The sequence below is a fragment of the Triticum aestivum genome, chromosome 1B, assembly GCF_018294505.1.
Source record: "Triticum aestivum cultivar Chinese Spring chromosome 1B, IWGSC CS RefSeq v2.1, whole genome shotgun sequence".
NCBI lineage: Eukaryota > Viridiplantae > Streptophyta > Magnoliopsida > Poales > Poaceae > Triticum > Triticum aestivum.
This window is the reverse complement of record NC_057795.1, coordinates 646,296,606-646,314,838: the sequence shown is the minus strand read 5'-3', so window position 1 is coordinate 646,314,838 and position 18,233 is coordinate 646,296,606. Positions and strand designations below refer to the sequence as shown.

Here is an 18,233-nt window from a genome sequence, read left to right as displayed (position 1 = left end):
CGACTGAGACTAAAGTTCGTATGTTCCTTGTATCCTAATTTTTTATCTGACATTTTTTTCGTAATTTGCCAGACATATCAAAGATATTGAAACACTTTTGCCCTCTGTATGTGTGAGACGGAGGCATTGCAGAAAACCAATGACATGTTTTTTTATTTTGGGTGTCACATTTTGGAGAAGAATTATAATGGGGATATCCTAAAGGGAAGAATTATAACTGGTGAACTATTGGTGGCTTCGTCCCCGTGCTGTTGTTTGGGCTTCTGACTCTGCCATGTGGCTTTATTTATAAAGTCGGGCTATGGCCTTTTCTCTAAAAAGAATGGGACATCAGATATGTTAGCTTTAACTTATTTATCCTCAATTTCCTTTGTGCATTTATTCTGTTACTTTTCAGTTGAGTTACACATTTGTACTCCAGTTATAGAATTGAAGCACATCTCCCTACCAAACAACGAATGCGTAAAGAGTTGTCTATCATGTTTAGTTACATCTCTCTACTAAAGACATTTTTTTGAATGAAAAACTTCGAACCTATTCATCAAGCATCATGGAAGTACAAAGAACACAAAAAGTAATTAAACTTGCATCCATGTCTTTAGACCACCTAGCGGTGACTACAAGCATTGGAGTGAGCCGAAGGTGCGCCACTATCATCAGCCCTCCTGCCCCGTGGCCGGGCAAACCTTGTTGTAGTAGACAGTCGGGAAGTCGTCGTGCTAAGGCTCCAAATAACCAGCGCACTAGAACAACAACCGTCGGCCTGTCATCGATGAAGAGAAGTGTAGATCAGAAGGATCTAACTTGTGGATACACTAACACGCCTAAACGAGGACTGGATCCAAACAGATCCACCAAAGACAAATACCGACCGAATCTTGCAAGATCCTCTATAGACACACCTCCACATGCCTTTTCGACGACGCTAGAAGCATTGACGGGACTGGGTATAGGCAATGCGAACCTTGTTCCATCTTCAGGAAGCCACTGTTGCCTCGACTTCCTGAGCTGGACACAAACCCTATACAAACTTAAAAAATACCTAAAACTGAAGCTTGAGTCGTCCCACCATCAAAGGCCATGATTCACCATGCCTCCGTGGCCCTAAGCCCACAAGAGTGAAAGCAGATTGGCACCAGCGCCGACAGGAGGCAGGAAATCCCTAGACTCTCGAGGAGTCGCTCGTGCTATAGGAGTTGGAAAATGTTTCGTCGAATCAGAGTCGCATAATCTAATATATTAGTTCTTTTTATTTGGTGCATAGAAACTTGGGCCATCCAAGGAAGAATTTAGCAAGAAAAATGGGACATCATTTTCCAGGCCAGCCTTTCCACTTTGCAAGAGATAAAATTGTTCAACCGTACCAGACAGTGCTAGGAATTTATGTTTGCAGCTCAATAGAGCAACGACCCATTAAGTCCTCATGGAGAAAGCGCTAGTGCATTGTAGATTAAATTGTTTGGATTACGTAATTGTTTGAAACTAGCTATTCCACATGCTTGTTTATTCGGTATTTTCCAGAGCAACCAAATTCTGTTAGCAAAATGGCAAACTACTTTCTGGAAAAACTAGAGGTGCCATTGTGGGTATCTCCTAAAGCTGGCTAGTTTTCTTGTATTGTTTTGCCTTTGCTTACAAATGAACATTTTGGTAGGCATTTGGATGGATCTAATCAGTTAAGAGGTTGTTGTGCTTTTGTCATATTCTCTACTAAGTTATGAAATTAATCCTTGCTTGTAGTATCATACCATAATTGTTTGACATATTCATAACAAAAAGGGTGATCCTTTTGTAGCTTATAAAGCGAAGCTTTCATGCACTTGAGTACAAAAAAATAAACTTTTTACCGGGGCAAGCGAGATGCCCCAAATATATGGTACCGTTTAGTGAAGTGGAAGGCATTTTTTGCTTTCATATGAAAAGAGTGTCAATAGTACATTAGATCATAACACCTTCCATTTCATGTCACAAAAAGAAAATCAATTTTCTAATTTAGGCATGATACGCCATATCTATATTCGAACCTATACAGAAGTGAAAGGCATATATATCCATTTTAGATGTAGTAAGAACGATGGTACTTTTAGCATAAAAATCAATCTCAATGGCTACCAACATTAGAGATGCTATTACATGTTTGCCTCTTTGGCTGGAAGCACATGTATAGATAGATAAGCATTTGTTTTTTGCTGATAGATAAGCATGCATTAATTAGTCTAAAACCAACGGCGCTTATCCACTCAGTGCGACGTCAAGTGTTGATGGGTCACGTGAGCGCGGGGATCGTCACGCTCACGCCTCAGGAGAAGCATTGCGCACGGGGACAATGGTGGGTGCGCATTAGCGGAGGCCCTAGCTAGCAGCATATCTGTAGAGGCTAGAGAGCACGAGGACAAGGCAGAGAGTGGAAGGGGAGAGTGTGTGTGGTGATCGGCAGCCAGGGAGACGAGGAGGAGGCTGTGACGCTGCTCCCGACGCCCCTCCAAACCCAGCCCCGCCGAAATGGACGTGAACCACATGATCAGGTAGCCCTCTCGCCGCCGCGATTTCGCTCTCGGTGTTCTTCCCGTGCCGTGTTCCGTGGGTTGTTCGTTCCTCCCTGCCGAGGGATCGATTCTGCTCCGGATTTATGTTTTCTTTCTTTTCGGTGTGCGTGCGTGTGTCTTTTGGTGCCTGCCGAAGTGCCGATTGGATCTGGTTCCTGCCGAGGATTCATTCTTTCGCCCGATTGTTTCTATGTCGTTGCTGCAGTCACTTCAGTTCTGTGTGTGCTCTTTAATTTGTGCGGATTTCCATCGAACAGATCTTCGAATGCTCGGGGTTCGCACTTCAGTTTTGCTTTGTGTAAACGTGTTTTTTCTTTTCTTCTATAGTGATTTTGGTTTAGAATCCGAAGAGAGGAACAAGTTTTTGCTGTTCGTCTCGTGCTGCATCCAAATGTTGGATCGTTTGTTTTGATTTTGTTATGTGTGCAGGTCCCAGAGAATCAACCCGGGTTCACTCGCTGATGGTGGCGGTAGCGGCGCGAGCCGGAAGCCCGAGGCGCCTCCGCCGGCCGGCCAACCGAGCAAGGACGAGCGCGCCCTGGCGGCCGTCGCTGACGCCTCACGCCTTGCGCCCTACTACTCCCGCACCGCCCTCGTGAGCCACCGTCGCTACGACGTCGCCATGCACACGTCCCACTCCCAGGGACCCAACCTCGGCGGCGGCGGCGGCAGCGGCATCGCCTTGTCGGACTCTCCCTTGCCGCTCCAGTGGTGGGGCCACGGGAAGCGCTCGCGCAGCCGTCGCGAGGCGCCGGTGCCCGAACCCGAGCTGACGCCCGCCGAGGTGCGCCGTCGGAAATCCCTCAAGTACAGGAGCCGCAGGGCGGCGAAGGCGCAGGCGCGAGCGACGATGCCGCCGCCGGGCAGCCCTGGTCCCATCCTCAGCGCGGCCCTGGCGCTCCCTCCTCGTGCCGGCACCCTCTGGCTCCACGGGTACGACGCACGCCTCTCCCCTTGGCTATACTATCTGTTTTGTCGCCGTTCTCTCTGGTTCGTGTTACATGCAGTTCGATCTTTCTTTACAGCATCACTCTATTGCACCTTTTTTTGGACTCATCCGGCACTATGTTTTGTTTCCATGCTAGCACTGGCATCCATCCATCACATTAATCATCCATGCATCACATTAAACAATGACATTAATAGTTTTCGTTGTCCTTGTTTGTGTCTACTCAGGATAGACAGATACATGTACACTCACCCGCAAAAAAAGAGATAGATACATGTTTGTTTTTGGATAACAGATAGATACATGTTCACATACATATATGATCTTCACAACTATCTACTGGGAGCATGCATGCTACTCCCTCTGTTCCAAAATAGATGACTCAACTTTGTATTAACTTTAATACAAAGTTGGGTCATCTATTTTGGAACAGAGGGAGTAGATACTTACAAAAATATTGTTCGGTTACTAGTAACCCGCAAAGAGGGGAAGTAGTTTTTTATGTTCATGTCATGTTGTATCCAAAAGTTCGACTTGGTTCTGTTGCGATCCAATAGCTTGTTAACATCGTGTCACGATCATTTGTTTGATTTTGTTTTCTGTGCAGGTACCCGAGAATCAGCCCAGATTCCCTCCCTCTCGCTGATGGCGGCGGTAGCAGCATGATCCGTAACCCAATGGCACCGGCGCCGGGACCCACACAGAGCAAGGAGGAGCGCACCCCGGTCGTCTTCACTGACACCTCATGCCTCGTGTCGTACTTTCCCCGCACCTCGCTGGAGCACCACATGGCACGTGGGTGCCCGACATCCTCATCCGCTGCCCTCGCAAGCCACCATATCTATAATGTCGGCATGCACACACACCAGGGACCCAACGTCGGTGGCGGCGGTAGCAGCGACATCGTCCACACCTCACTTGAGCAACACAAATTGTGGGGTCACGCTCCGTACCCGCCCCAACCGGCGTACTCACCAATTGCCCCTGTGAGCCACCCTCTCTTGAACAACGTCATGCACACCTCCCAGGGATCCAACGTCAGTGGCGGTGGCGGCAACGACATCGCCTCACCGAATGCCCATGTAATGCTTCAGTGGGGCCAAAGGAAGCGCTCGCGTAGCCGCCGCGAGGCGCCTGCACACACTCCCGCGCCTAAACCGGAGTTGACCCCCGCCAAGGCACAGGCGGTGAAGCCGATGCTGTCGTCGGGCGCCCGCGAGCCCAACCTCATCTCCGACCTGTCGCTCCCTGCTCCCGATGTCACCCTCTCTCTCCGCAGGTACGCAAATCCCTTCGCCTCGCGATATTGTCCATACTCATCATCATTACTGGCATGTTTGTCGCAGTTCCCTACTGGTTTGTGTTGCATGCAGTTGTATCTTTCTTTACAACTTCAGTCAGATAAACTTTTTTGGACCCATCGAGCACATTAAATGGGGCCCGCATGTAAGAGGTGGAGAGAGAGAGAGAGAGAGAGAGAGAGAGAGAGAGAGAGAGAGAGAGAGTGTGTGTCACTCAGTTACAATTTTTTGGACTCATCCAGCACATTGAGCATGTTTTGTTTTCATGCTGGTAGCACTTAATCCATCACACTAAAGCATCAACTCATCATAGAGGTATCTCGCAACGAAAAAAAAGCATTAGTGACCCATTCACACCAATGCCATTAATAGTTACCATTGTTTGTGTGTACGCGGCGCTGGACGGATGAACCGGTGACATCACTGCTAAATTACTACTCTACTCAGGAAAGAGAGATACATACATACATACAAATATGATCCTCGTAACCATCTTATTTATGTATTGGCTGGGCGTCTACATACATATATACATAGACAATGATCAGTTGATACTCCCTTTCAACCTAACCAACGCGTCGTAATTGATGGATTGAATGAAGAAGAACCTTTTCTAGCTGGTCGTGTCGTCCTTGTTGTGTCATACTATTTGTTGCTAAGATGATGACAATGATGAGCAGCTCCGCGGAGGAGCTTCACAACTCCGTTGGCGAGCAACAGCCAACGTTCAAGGAGGAGAAGCAAGAACCAAGGATGAAGGAGAAGGTGATGCCGCCGCCGAGCGCCCTTGGTCGCATCCTCTGGACCATCTCTCCTCATGCTGCCACCCTCTCGCACCACAGGTACGCACTCCCCGTCCACATATCATACTGTACTTGACATTCTCTGTAGACGCATGCAGCGCCCATGGGTCGTCCATGGTACTTGACATTTGTTTGTGTGGTGTCGTCTCGGTCGGGTTTGAGCCGCGGGTCCATGGGGGGTCACGGCCGGTCTTGTCTTTTTTTTCTTTCTTACTATTATCTGGGTTCCCGTCTGGTGTGGTCTCGTTTGTTTGAGTTAGGGGGTCAAGGCTCGGTCCATATTTAGGGACTGTGGTGGATTTATTTTCTCATTTATACACCTTCCCTAGCCTTCCCATTTACAACATGTTTCCTTTCCATAATATGCCAGCAGTACCAATGTCACATTAAGCATCATATAATACACCCGGCAACAAATGAAAACTCAAGAAAAATATCCATCCATCACTCCACTGGCACTAATGCCGCATTGGACTCGTTTGGTTGCATGGGATCGTTTCCCCGGGAGAGAAAGCCACGAACCTATTTCTCTCTCTCTCTCTCTCTCTCTCTCTCTCTCTCAACAAGTCAACATGCTCCCTCTTACCCCTTCTTTTCACATGGGAGGAAGTGATGAATCAAGCTAGCCACCGCTTGGTCCTTCGCATCTGTTTCGCGAGCTCAGCCACATCGTGACCTGACGCGGCTCCCACCGCCGCAGCCGCTCTCTGTCGTGTGTCCTCTTTCACGTCCCACCATGCCATGGTAGAAGCTTGGCAAAGCGAGTCTCCTTCTCAGTCCTCACCACCGGACACCTTTTCCATCTGTACTCCATGTGACGCACTATCCATGCAGAACTCCAGGAGCCCATTCCACTATGCCACACCGATGCTTGCATCCATGGTCAGACTCTTTTCCCAAATATTGATGCGTGCCTTGAGCCCCTGGCTAAGAAAGGCCAAACCGCGAGTTTCTCCGGCCCAGCCATGGTGGCCAATGGTAACAGCTCCCGAGAAGTCAAAGTCAGGATCATGATGGCGTTCAGATCCACTCATTCTTCCACACACGAGCGAGATCCTCATTTTTCCACTTCTTCTCCGCATGCCTCTCTGACCTTTCACTATGGATCTTGCCGGAGTAACCGCAGGTGGCGTGCGGCAGCCCAGCATCCATCGTTCCGCTGCACCTGCGTCTGTCTTGCAGCATCTGCGCTGCCTGTTGTTGTCGTCTGTGTTGCCGAGCATCATTGGCGCCGTAGGCCGCTGCTATGGTCGATGTTGCCGAGCACGTTGGTGCAACGCCGCCGGCGTTGCAGGTGAGGAGCGATTGGTTCTCCTCGGTGTCCGAGGATGCTTCCATGGAGCACATGTCGGGGGGAGGGGTGTGGGGGGCTTGCAGCACAACACAAGTGGTGGAGCTACCATCGCAGATCTCGCCGGGTACAGGGATGCTTCCGTGCAGCGCGCATGGTGTCGCGTCCTTGCAGATCTTGTCGGGGACGGCAGATCTTGTCGTGTTGCGACCGGTGGGGAGGAGTTGCAATACAATGTTCATGGTGTTGTAGCCGTCTCATCGGCAGCACGACGGAGCTGGAATGCAACAAATGGCGCTACGACCGGTGGACCTCGCAGGCGAGGGGTGTGGTTGCTCCAGTGCAACGTTCATTGTGTTGGGACTGTCTTCATTGGCAGTGCGGCGGAGCTGCAGTGCACCATGTGGTGCTGCGACTGGTGGACCTCACTGGTGGCGGGGAGCTGCAGTGTAGTGTAGCGTCATGGTGCTGTGACCCATGGTTCTCGCTGGCGGCAGGGAAGCTATGCGTGGAGATAAGCTTTTGTTGTGACGGCTGATACAATGTGAGGATGCTGCCAATGAGATTTGCATGAGAGGAGGGGCTGATCAACGGCACAATCAGACGATTGTGAAGTCGACTGATTTTCTGAGAAATCAGTCTGTTGATTGGTAGCAGCCATCATTTTTTTTTCTGTTGAGGTACGTGGGACCCACATTTCATGGACACACAATCGGAAAAACATTGTCTTAGAAGACAAGTGGGACCAACCTAGTGAAATAATCATGGACTGGCAGGTACGAGGCACTCGGTGCCGCGTAAGAATAATAGACAACTCCAAACATAAATATAGTGCCACACGAGAGCAATAATGCCTTGTGATGACCTTTGCATTGCACGCAAAAGCCAACTTTTACATCAGTTTTGGTATTTTGCAACTAGAGCAACTAAAGCAAAACATGCATGGCAAGTTCAAACACCGCCCGTGCATTTACCTCGAATTATTACTACCCCCTCAAACCATTATTTGACAGTCCCCCACGCAGTGCTTGTCTAGCACATCCGCTCATCCCATGATGGCCATGCGTCGGCTTCTAGGACAACAGTTGACAGCCCTCCCTCGCGTGCCTGCACAACTTAGCGGGCAAGACTGTCTTGGCCCTGCCTCCCACGCCCTATGGTCAAAGGGTGCATCCTAGGCCATGGTGGGGGCTGGTTTCACTCAGCTACTGCATGACACTCTCAATGCTTCACCAACGGTGGGCTTGCGTCTCTGATGCCACGAGCTCTTATGTGGCGCATGGTACGCCACTGCATGGGAAGCTATTATGCGCTTACCACTCACACATATGCATGACCCTACTGCACCTACTCCGGTCTTGGGAACACCGCCGCCACTAGTGGCCTTTGCATCGCCACTGATGGTTGAGTCCATGTCGAATCTCACGCACGAGCATGGGAACGCAACCCCTAGACCCCATAATGTTGAGACCCTATCTGCCACTTTGTTCGTCATCTGACACTAGCCTTCCCTACTTCACACTCTTCATTGCTATAGGCTCGACTTTGCAGCCCGACATTGTGTCACTTCTTTTCAACAACGCTTGCCTCCAATCCAAAATCAAGTCCACCCTAGTTGCGTGATTGCCAAGATCCCGTACTGGCATATGGAGATTATCGTCGAGGCGAGGATGTTACTCAGCTTGCTATCTCCAAGTTTGATAAACTATTCCAGGAGAAGCTGTCGTCGGTCGCGTCAGCGCACTCCATGCGCTCTTTAGGCAGGACTGCGACCTGGCTATCACGATGGAGGATGTTTTGATCCTGCATGGGGGCGAGCAGAGCCTCGACTAGTAAATACATGAATTGATCAAAACCACGATTTTGGTCTAACTTTGTGTACAAGTTGTTGCTTGAGTTCTTTTAGTCCCAGATGCTAGCAAGCCTTTTGTTGTCAGTCTTTAGGGGAGGGCATTCTCCCGAACCTTGTTGTTCCTCTTTGTAGCATAATGTTGTGGTTACAGATGGTCCGAACTTGTTTGTAGTCCATTATTTCTTAATGTGCAAGTGTTCCTTTGTGTGCTCTCCTTGATTACCCTTTCTTGCCAATGTTAGAACACACCCTTAGCACCATTAGTTGTAATGTCATGGGGTAAACTATCATGATAGAATACCAATTTTCCTTGAGATGATTGTGACCTCCTCTGATAAACTCGTGCACATTCAAGAACCCAAGTTGGGAACGACTGACGCTGCTACTATCATTTACTTTGGCAACGTCAGGCTGAGGAACTTTCCAGTCACACCGGCCCTTGGTACTAGGGGTGGTATTTTGCTTTTCTGGAACAACAACATGCTCGACGCTTCTGGCATCACCAGCGAGGTGTTCCATCTATCAACTATGATCGAGATCAAGCTGACTACAGCCTATGGACCCATGACCTATCTTCGGAAAGATGGTTCTTTTGCAGAGCTCCTCGCCCACAAACTTTGTCTTGGTGTCATGTGGTTAGTCACAAGTGATGAATTTAACCAAAGTTATAGAGCACGATGCAAAAACAGGAGGCACACTAATATTTTGCACGTCACTCGCTTATGTGGTACTCTTGATCCATGCGAGGTTAAAGAGATCCACCTGCAGAATAGGAAGTTCACTTCACGTAATGAGCGGCAGTATCCGAGCCTATGCAAGCCAGATAGCTATTTCCGAAACACCGATTGGGATCTTCATTTTGAAAATCATGTGCTCACTGCCCCCTCGTCCTCCCTATCAGATTATCGTCCCTTGTTTCTTGCTAGTGACCATGGTCTGAAATAGGTGCGCGCATTCAAGTTCAAGAACTTCTGGGTGAAGCTTCAGGGTTTTGGAATTTTGTTGTGGAGGCTTGGAGGAAGCCCTCGCCACACAAGGAGCCATGTAGGGTCCTCTTTGACAAATTAAATTGCACCAACATCCTTCTTCGGTGGTGGAGCAATACTGTTTTCTCTACCTCCAAGATTCAGTTGTACATGGCGCTTGAGGTCATCCTTAGATTCTATACAGAAATAGATTCCCTACCGATTTCACTAGAGGAGAGTGATTTGAGATAAAGGCTAAAGTGGAGGGTCGTCGATCTAACGAATCTGGAAAGAACATTTCAAACCATAAGGAGGGTGATGCAAATACAAAAAATTTACCTCTCCATCAATTCTTGAAGGCACAATAACTTCATCGACAAGATTCTGCGGGGAGCCGGCTAGCTTACTTTCGACAATGATAAAGCAAGGGTGGTGCAAGACCATTTCTCCACCATGTTGCATAAAGCAAAGGGGTGTCAAAGAGAATTTAATTGGAAATTCTATAGTTCTCCAACTGTGACCTCTCTGGCGTCGGAGACCCTTTCACAAAGAAGGAAATGATTGATGTCATTGCACAAATGCCTAAGGATAAGTCTCCATCTCCGGATCGCTTTGTCGGGGCTTTTTCCCAGGCTTGTTGTGCTACGATTAAGCATGGCATCATGGCTATGATCAATAATTTTTCCAGACTCTTTATTAAGCACATTAAGCGGCTTAATTTGGCCAACATTGTGATCCTCCCAAAGAAGAATGGTGATGAATGCATCGCTAACTTTAGGACGATTAACCTTATTCGCATGGAGTACTAATGGATTCTAATATCGCCTCATACATGATGAAGATGCTAACTGAAACACTCCATCATATCCATGGTGAATTTTTTATATTGGGCTTTATTAATCATGCTTACCAGTGACGAACTTGCGTCGTTACCTTGTTGAAGGTGTTGTCTACTTGTTGTGGTGCTGGTCTCGGCAACCATGATGCAAATCCTGTCTGGTCCATCTTTGACAGGATGTGGCGACGACAAGCGAGGACGTTTATCCCTTATTGAAGGCATTGCCACGGAAGAAGTTGAATTAGTCCTAGGTGTTTTTTCACAACCTGTAATGTTTCGGCCCGAGATGCATTTGTTCAGTACTCCGCTTGACAATTAATATAAATGGTTTTGTGCATCACAGTGATGCAGAGGCCGAGGGTCTCAACCATATTTGTTGAACAAAGGTATCAATTTTGTTGAAAAAATTCTTTTGAGAAGTCATGTGTGACGTGTTCCCTATATATATGGTTTCATGTCACTTGTTGTTGGGAGATACATAGTACTAGGAGCACCGTGCTAAATATAATAGTCGCGCCAACACATATCACATTAATGAGGGTCGGAAATATGGCTTCGTGCACGTGCATGATGAGTCTTTTATTGCTTGGAGGAAAGAACACCTTGAGAAGATAAAAGAGCACAAAGAAGCAGAAAAGAAGATGGTCAAAGCTATTGAAATTTCGGTGGTCTCTGATCAATGTACAAATTAAATATCTCTGAAGGGACTTGCTCAAAACCGAGGTCGGTTTCGTCTCAAGGTCTAGAGGCTGATACTACCATACATGTTCATGATATTCTTAGTGTTATTCCGGTCTGTGATGATAAAGCGCCAAAGCACATCGTACATAAGTCGTAGCCATACATCTACTTTGCATGGGTTGAACATGAGAAATAATGTGTTTATCCCGGACTGGACAAAAGTAACTTCAATCGGGAGCAAGAAGAAACCAGCTATTGATGCATGTGGGCGAGCCGAGGAGAAGGAAAGTCCATGCTTCTATTTTGTCATTTCACAGCCACCGTATCAATCATATGAGTAAAAGGAAACCAACAACTTAGTTATAATTTCAGAGTTGGATATGACAACAGAGAGATTAGTTTCCTACATTGAAGAAGAGATGGTCGAATTATTTACGGGACATGGTAGACAGAGAAAGGTGTGTGTGACAAAAACAAAGAGATTGGCTTCCTACTTTGAAGAAGAGATGGCCGGATTATTTAAGGGCCGCGGTATAAAGAGAAAGGTGCATGAACTTGCTATTTTTATTCATTCCAATCAAGGGGAGATTTGGCTGAGAGGTTCACATGCATGGAATATATTGTGTTGGAAGACTTGTAGTTGGGGTCTACCATGCATAGTATACCACAGTGATGCACCAATTTAAAAGAAGTTGTATATATTTACGCTAGAAATCTAAGGTGCTTGGTTTGGTTTGTAAAGAATTTCTCGCTAACCTATAAACTAAGAAATCTAATAGTTTGTAGATTTTAGGTAATTTTTTTAGCATGTACAGGAGATTTAGTTGGGCAATCAGCTTGCTTTCCAAGCTAAGTTAGTTGGGTCATGTATTAAAGCCTATGTTGTGTGCCATGTAACGACAAGTTATTTTTAGGAAATAGACATATATTGCAGAAAAATACCCATATCGAGTTTTGAGGGAAGCTGTCTGAAAATCCTATGTTTTGGAGGAATCTTTGAAGACCTCTATATTGTGATTTTTGCATAGAAATTATCTTGCGCATGAGTTTCCATCTTCTAGATTGGTTATATTGTGTTCAACCGCAAGGTTCAAAACCTCTACTTCATGTACACCACGTGTGGGGGCAAGATGCTACTGCACTAAAGATGGACGGCCGTGAAAGATAGGGTTGTGACGATAGATCGGATCTTGCCTTGTGGTTCGGTCCTCATCACACTCTCCACGATAATGCTTGGCTGAGGAGAATTGACATGTCCACGAGACTCATAGTTTATCACATCAAGCAAGTTTGCACCTTTTGGGCTATGCTTGATCATGTTCATCTTCAGCAAGAGACCGCCATCGTTTGGAAGCTTGCGGCAAATGGCATCTACTCCGCTGCTTCCGCTTATAAGGGTCAAATTGAGGGGTTCATCACCATTGTGATTAAGCATGCAACGTTTTATAAGTGGGTGCCCCCAAGTGCAAGTTTTTTTCATGACTTGTCATCAAGAATATGATTTTCGACTACCGAGTCTAGAGAGGAGAGGATGTCCAAACCCTAGCTTCAGTCAACTTTTTAGGAGGAAGCTTGAGTCCGCTACACACATTTTGTTCAAGTGCAAACCCTCCATCTATCTTTCCGAGGTTTTAAAGGCATGGCTTGCCTCCCTGGAGTTGAACATCACTCAATGGAGTGGATTACCATGGTACTCTCGGTCGTGGCCAAAGTAGGAAAGAGGTAGCCTCCACCATCATGCTTCTTGTGTGGGAACTTTGGAATAAGAGGAATGCGAGGTTCTTTTTAGAGTGAAGATAAAAAATGTGTTCGTCTTAAACTTAATAAAGCCTACACACCGGCAATATACAAACAAGTCCCAACACATAGAGGAAACTTGGTTTCCCGAGTATGAGATAAATCACTAGGGCATCAAACCAAGCCAGAGCCCGCAGGCTCGGGGAGGATCCAAAAGGACACCACGAACCTAACACGCTGGCGGAGACAAACAAGCCATCGAGTAGACCCGTCATAGCATGCTGATCGCCAACACTATGCTATCAACGTCGCTTCGGTTCTCGAGCAGCATAACATTGCATTGGAAAAAGCAGTCAGCGGGGTGAGGGAGGGCAACCTCAATCGTAATTTTGTTGTCATTTTGCCGAATGGCCCATAACAGTGGCTCTACACATGGCCACATACGCGTTTGGACATGCCACGTCACGAGTTCAATAGCATGATCAACTCCGCACCAGAGGCTAGATCCCAATGCAGCCCCGAAGCTTCACGGACTGCAGTCCACAAAAAGCGTGAAAAAGGATATCTAAAGAAGACGTGGTTGGCGTCCTTCCACACCGCACACAAAGCACAACGGGCGTCCAAACGATCATTGCGCTTAACTATATTGTTAGACATTGGCAGGTGGTTTCTAAACATTTGCTACAGGAATATTTAAACTTTGAGCGGTAGTGTCCTTCCAAATATGGCACATGACAAAAAGTGAAGAAGTTTTGGTAGTTGTGAATAGAGTGATTTTACCGAGAACTGGCTAGAGCTAGTAAGGTGCCTCGTAACCACGTCCTCGCCACTGGACATGAGCATGTATTGGAGCCTATCCCAAAGAGAGTTCCGACTAGCATTCTCAATAGTGGTTAGCTGACGATGAAAGGCTACAACTAGGGGGAGAAGAAAAACACCTCGGCTACCGAGATATTTGGCTCCACTTTTATGGAGTACAAAGCACATAATTCCATCCAAAGCAGCTGCAAATCCAGCCAAGAGTCAAACAATACGGATGAGCTTGCCATTCATAGTTGAAAACTTTGCCCCCAAAGTGAAAGCCGGCTTAACTGCTTGGATCCCATTCCAAAATGGGCAGCCACAAACCTTAGATTCGAAACAAAAGAGCAGTCCAGGAAATACTTTGCCTCGAAAAGCTTAGCCCAAAGCACACTAGCATTTTGGGAGAGCTTCCAAACCCACTTGGATATAAGGGAAATGTTCATAAGTTTCAAATTTATTATGACCAAGCCTCCTGACTTTTTTGGACGGTAAACTGTCACCCACTTAACCTCATGGTATTTCCTCTTGGCTCCAGCTCCTTCCCAAAAGAACTTGGAGCGCGGCGTGTCCAATTTGGCGTGAGCCCCATCAGAACAAGTCCATCGTGGATATGGTAAGATAGGAGATTCTCAAATTTGTTAAGATCAGCTTGGCGCCCGAAGACATGACTTTGCATCCCATGGGTAAACCCTCTTAGCTACCGAACAACACAACGGCTCGCCATCAGAGATTGTAAGGTTCTTGTTATTAATTGGGAACTCTAAGTACGAGATTGGGAAGTCTCCTAACTTGGAGCATGATATTCCTCCCAGTGATCCATCCCCTTGGACTTATGGAAATTAACCTTCATCCCCGACATTACCTCGAAATAGAGAAGGATTAGTTTTACCGAGGCAATACTAAGCTGGTTCGGTTCGAACAACATCATTGTGTCAGAATAAGGTGGGACACAACCCCCCTTCATATGCCCAGTAGCTCGATCCCTATCGAGCATTGCCGAGAGTGCCTCAACAACGAAGTTAAAGAGGAAGCAGTAGAGGATTGCCTTGTATCAACCCATGCTTGTTGAACCCACCTAGCCTCAAAACCATTGCGAAGCAAACCCTCGCGGAGAAACACCCAGCTGACACAATCTTAAGCTTTTTTGATATCTAACTTAAGCAGGGTAGCCTATTGTCTACATCTCTTAACTCCGTGCATTATCTCATGCAACGCCACTGATCCTTCAAGGATGTATCAGTCTTTAATAAACACGGATCGACATCTATTTATGACGCGATGGGTCACCAGAGAGGGACATGAGGCATAGGCTTTTTACAACGGATTTTAAAAGGAACGTTGATCAATGCTATCGGGCGAAATTTGCAAATGATCAGGCCCCTTGACTTTCAAAATTAACAGAAGCACGCCAAACTTTAACCTAGATATGTCCACCTATCGACCGTGAAATCAGTGCAGATGGAAAGCAAAGGTCCCTTCAAAAAATTCAAGAACATGTGGATGAAGACAACGACTAACCGTCTAGACCGGACACCTTATCCACTTCCATGGAGAGAAGCTCAGCATCGATCTCTTGAGCTAGGAAGGAGCACATAAGCTTAGCAATTTCCTCATGCGAAATGCACTGCGAGTGAACCCATAGATTAGAGTGCAGCACAATCAGTTTGGGCTCATCCGAGCGCATCCTGCTAATGTAGAAACTATAGATACGCTTCTTGATTTCCTCCTGGCCAACATGAGCCCCTGCTCCGATTGCGGACGCTGGATGGAGCACTTACGCCTACGACCATTCGCTTATGCATGAAAGTAGCCTGTGTTTGCATCCCCTTTGGTAATCCACTTGACCCCACCTCTACGACGCGAGTACTCTTCCTCCGTGTGAAGGATAGCGAGGACCTTGTTCTCGGTGGCGTATCTATGTTCCCATTCGGCCGCAAGCGCAATCCATGCCTCAAAAGGGTCACACGAATTACCAGCAGACGACAAGGTTAGGGCCTAGCGATCCTGAATCAACGATTCATGTTCACCATCTAACATGCTGATGATCGTCTTCGCGCTCAATAAGGCCGAAGCCAAGCTTTGGGTAACCACCCACTAGTGCAAGGCACCTGGGTTCCATTATGCCGCGAGAGTATGCTTTTTGTGTCCATTTATGGAGGAGTAATGGTCTCCTCCTTTGAACCTCTCTAGTAACCTTCTTCTTTATCGACAAGATGAGGCAAATTTTTTGCGTTTGTTTCGAATTTTTGTAAACACTTTTTGTAGTCTTCTATTTTCATCTTTAGAAACGGAAGTTTATTTTAATCATGTTTTTTTTCACTACCTGTAGAGTACTAACGTCACATTAAGCATCACCAGATTATCCCCAGGATAGATAATCTGGCCAATCTCCAGCATTATATATAGAGTATCTTTCCAGTGAGCTTGCATATCCGTTCACAAACACTCTGGCACTAATGCCACATTAATAGTTTCATGTGGCTCAAAATAGATTGATACTACTACGCACAACATACATAGTCCTGCCTCATGCGTTAGTTCTGTTGCTCTATTTCATGTGGTCGATCGTTTTGATCGTGTCACCGAGGCCCTCCCTTTCAACCCAACAACGCCAATACGGTGCCGTAAGAGATACACTTTTTTGAGTTCTGGTCGTGTCGTCGATCGTTCTACTGATGCCAAAAATGTTGTTGACCAGTTCTTCGGAGGAACCTCACACCGCCGCTAGCGAGAAGCAGCCAGGGGCGAAGGAGGAGAAGCAGCAGCCAGGGGCGAAGGAGGAGAAGCAGCAGCCAGCGCCCAAAGGGGAGCGTAAGAAGCAGCAGCAGCCGCAGCGTCAGGAGTCGATCAAGGCGACAGAGGAGCAGAAAGGGAAGGCGCCCATGGTAGAGGTGCCTCCGCCCGTCGAGGAGGAGGAGGAGGAGAAGGCGGCCATGGCGAGGCCGGTGGTGCCGCGGATCGTCACGCAGCTAACGCACGAGGAGAAAGAGGAGGACTGGCTGGCCATGACGGGCACCAAGCTGCCGCGGTTCCCCCACAGGCGCCCCGAGATAGTCCAGAAGCAAGTCAACGTATGCATGCATGCCCAAAGCTTTTATTATTATTAATTTTTCCTTTGTTTCATGCGTTCGTTTTGGTATCACTGACACGATTTGTTCGTCCGTGCAGAACATCTGCCCAGGGGAGTGGCTCTGGCAGGCCAACAGGACCAGGTACAAAGTCAAGGAGAAGAAGTCCGAGAAGGTACTGACTAGCTTTTCCACTGCTATTTGCACTTCACATCATCATCATGATTTTATTATTCTTGATGATTATATTTTTTATTGTGATTCACCTCGTTAGGATTATAATTATATTTGTTTAGATCCAACTGCGTATGTTATTTCTAAATTTCGCATTGTAATTAGATTTCTAGAGATTTATAACGCGACTTCAGTGTTTTTGGTTCCAGAAATTTATCATTAGAGTTTGAGTTAAATTTCCATCATAAATTCAACTTACAAAATATGAGTTATATGTTTAACAAAAAATATATTATTAGAAACTTCTTTCAAATACAAATCTGAAAATACAATTATTATAGTATATCACACATTTTGCAAGTGACATCTATATTGAAAATTTGTTTTAAGATACGAGCGGGGCTGACAATTTGGACGGAGGAAGTACTTTGTCTTGGAGACAGTTAATTTTCCTAGTACCGTCTTGGGGCCAGAATCGCAGCCAAACCCATTGAACGTTTTTCTTTCAGTGTTTTTGGCTTTCAGTTTCTCTCTGTTCGCACGACAGAGACTTGGCATGTAGCCAAAATGGATGATCACCTTGTTGAGCTTTGTGCTATTCTGCAGCGCGTGGGTGGCCTGAAGGGCATGTCGACGGATGACGAGGACTCCGACTCCGACTGAGTTCGAAGAGGAGCTCGGGAGCGACTACAACAATGGCGCAACAACGGGAGAAAGGATATTTTGGCGTTACCGATGAGGAGAAGCGTCAGGAAAAGGGGTAGCAAGAGAAAGAGAGGTTGAAGATAGTGATCATGGATGGGCATTCCATGAGTTTGAGTCAAATAAAAAACCCGGAAAATAACTTATGAGGTTGATGTTGTGCTACCCAATAATGGTTTGGAAATATTGCATCTCTGCTACCAAGTGCCACCATGCATCTCAAGTTTCTCTTTTGCAAGAACTATTTGTTGCTTTGCCTCTCGAGTTTCTCTTTTCAGTAACTATTTGTTGCTTCGCGTTGGCAAAAGCACAAAGGGATGAGCTCTTGATGTTATGTCTACCCTACTCAATGTAAATTTTCTGTTGACCTAGCGACCGCTTTAACTAGGGCTAGTACTAGTCAGTCGACATCAGTTTCGTTAAGTTCCACGAGGCTCTATACATGTGGATGGGGAAGCAGTGTAAGTCGGGGAAAAGGGCCCTTCTCTAAATATGCTCTAATCTGCTCGGCATTAACTTTAG

At 46.7% G+C, this 18,233-nt stretch overlaps 1 protein-coding gene across 3 annotated transcripts; it reads left to right on the top strand.

Moving 5' to 3' along the window:
* The first annotated feature begins 2,330 nt into the window (after window positions 1-2,330).
* LOC123145028 (uncharacterized) lies at window positions 2,331-17,915 on the top strand. Of its 3 annotated transcripts, XM_044564327.1 has the most exons (7): window positions 2,333-2,525; window positions 2,976-3,479; window positions 4,103-4,774; window positions 5,477-5,638; window positions 16,466-16,838; window positions 16,936-17,010; window positions 17,616-17,915. In XM_044564327.1, the coding sequence occupies exons 1-7, from the start codon at window positions 2,503-2,505 to the stop codon at window positions 17,670-17,672; spliced, it is 1,866 nt and encodes a 621-aa protein (XP_044420262.1). In that variant the 5' UTR covers window positions 2,333-2,502; the 3' UTR covers window positions 17,673-17,915. The 3 variants fall into 3 exon arrangements, with proteins under 3 accessions (XP_044420272.1, XP_044420262.1, XP_044420266.1); XM_044564331.1 differs by lacking the exon at window positions 5,477-5,638; XM_044564337.1 differs by lacking the exons at window positions 16,466-16,838; window positions 16,936-17,010; window positions 17,616-17,915 and adding an exon at window positions 10,651-10,964 and having other exon boundaries at window positions 2,331-2,525.
* The last annotated feature ends 318 nt before the right edge of the window (window positions 17,916-18,233 follow it).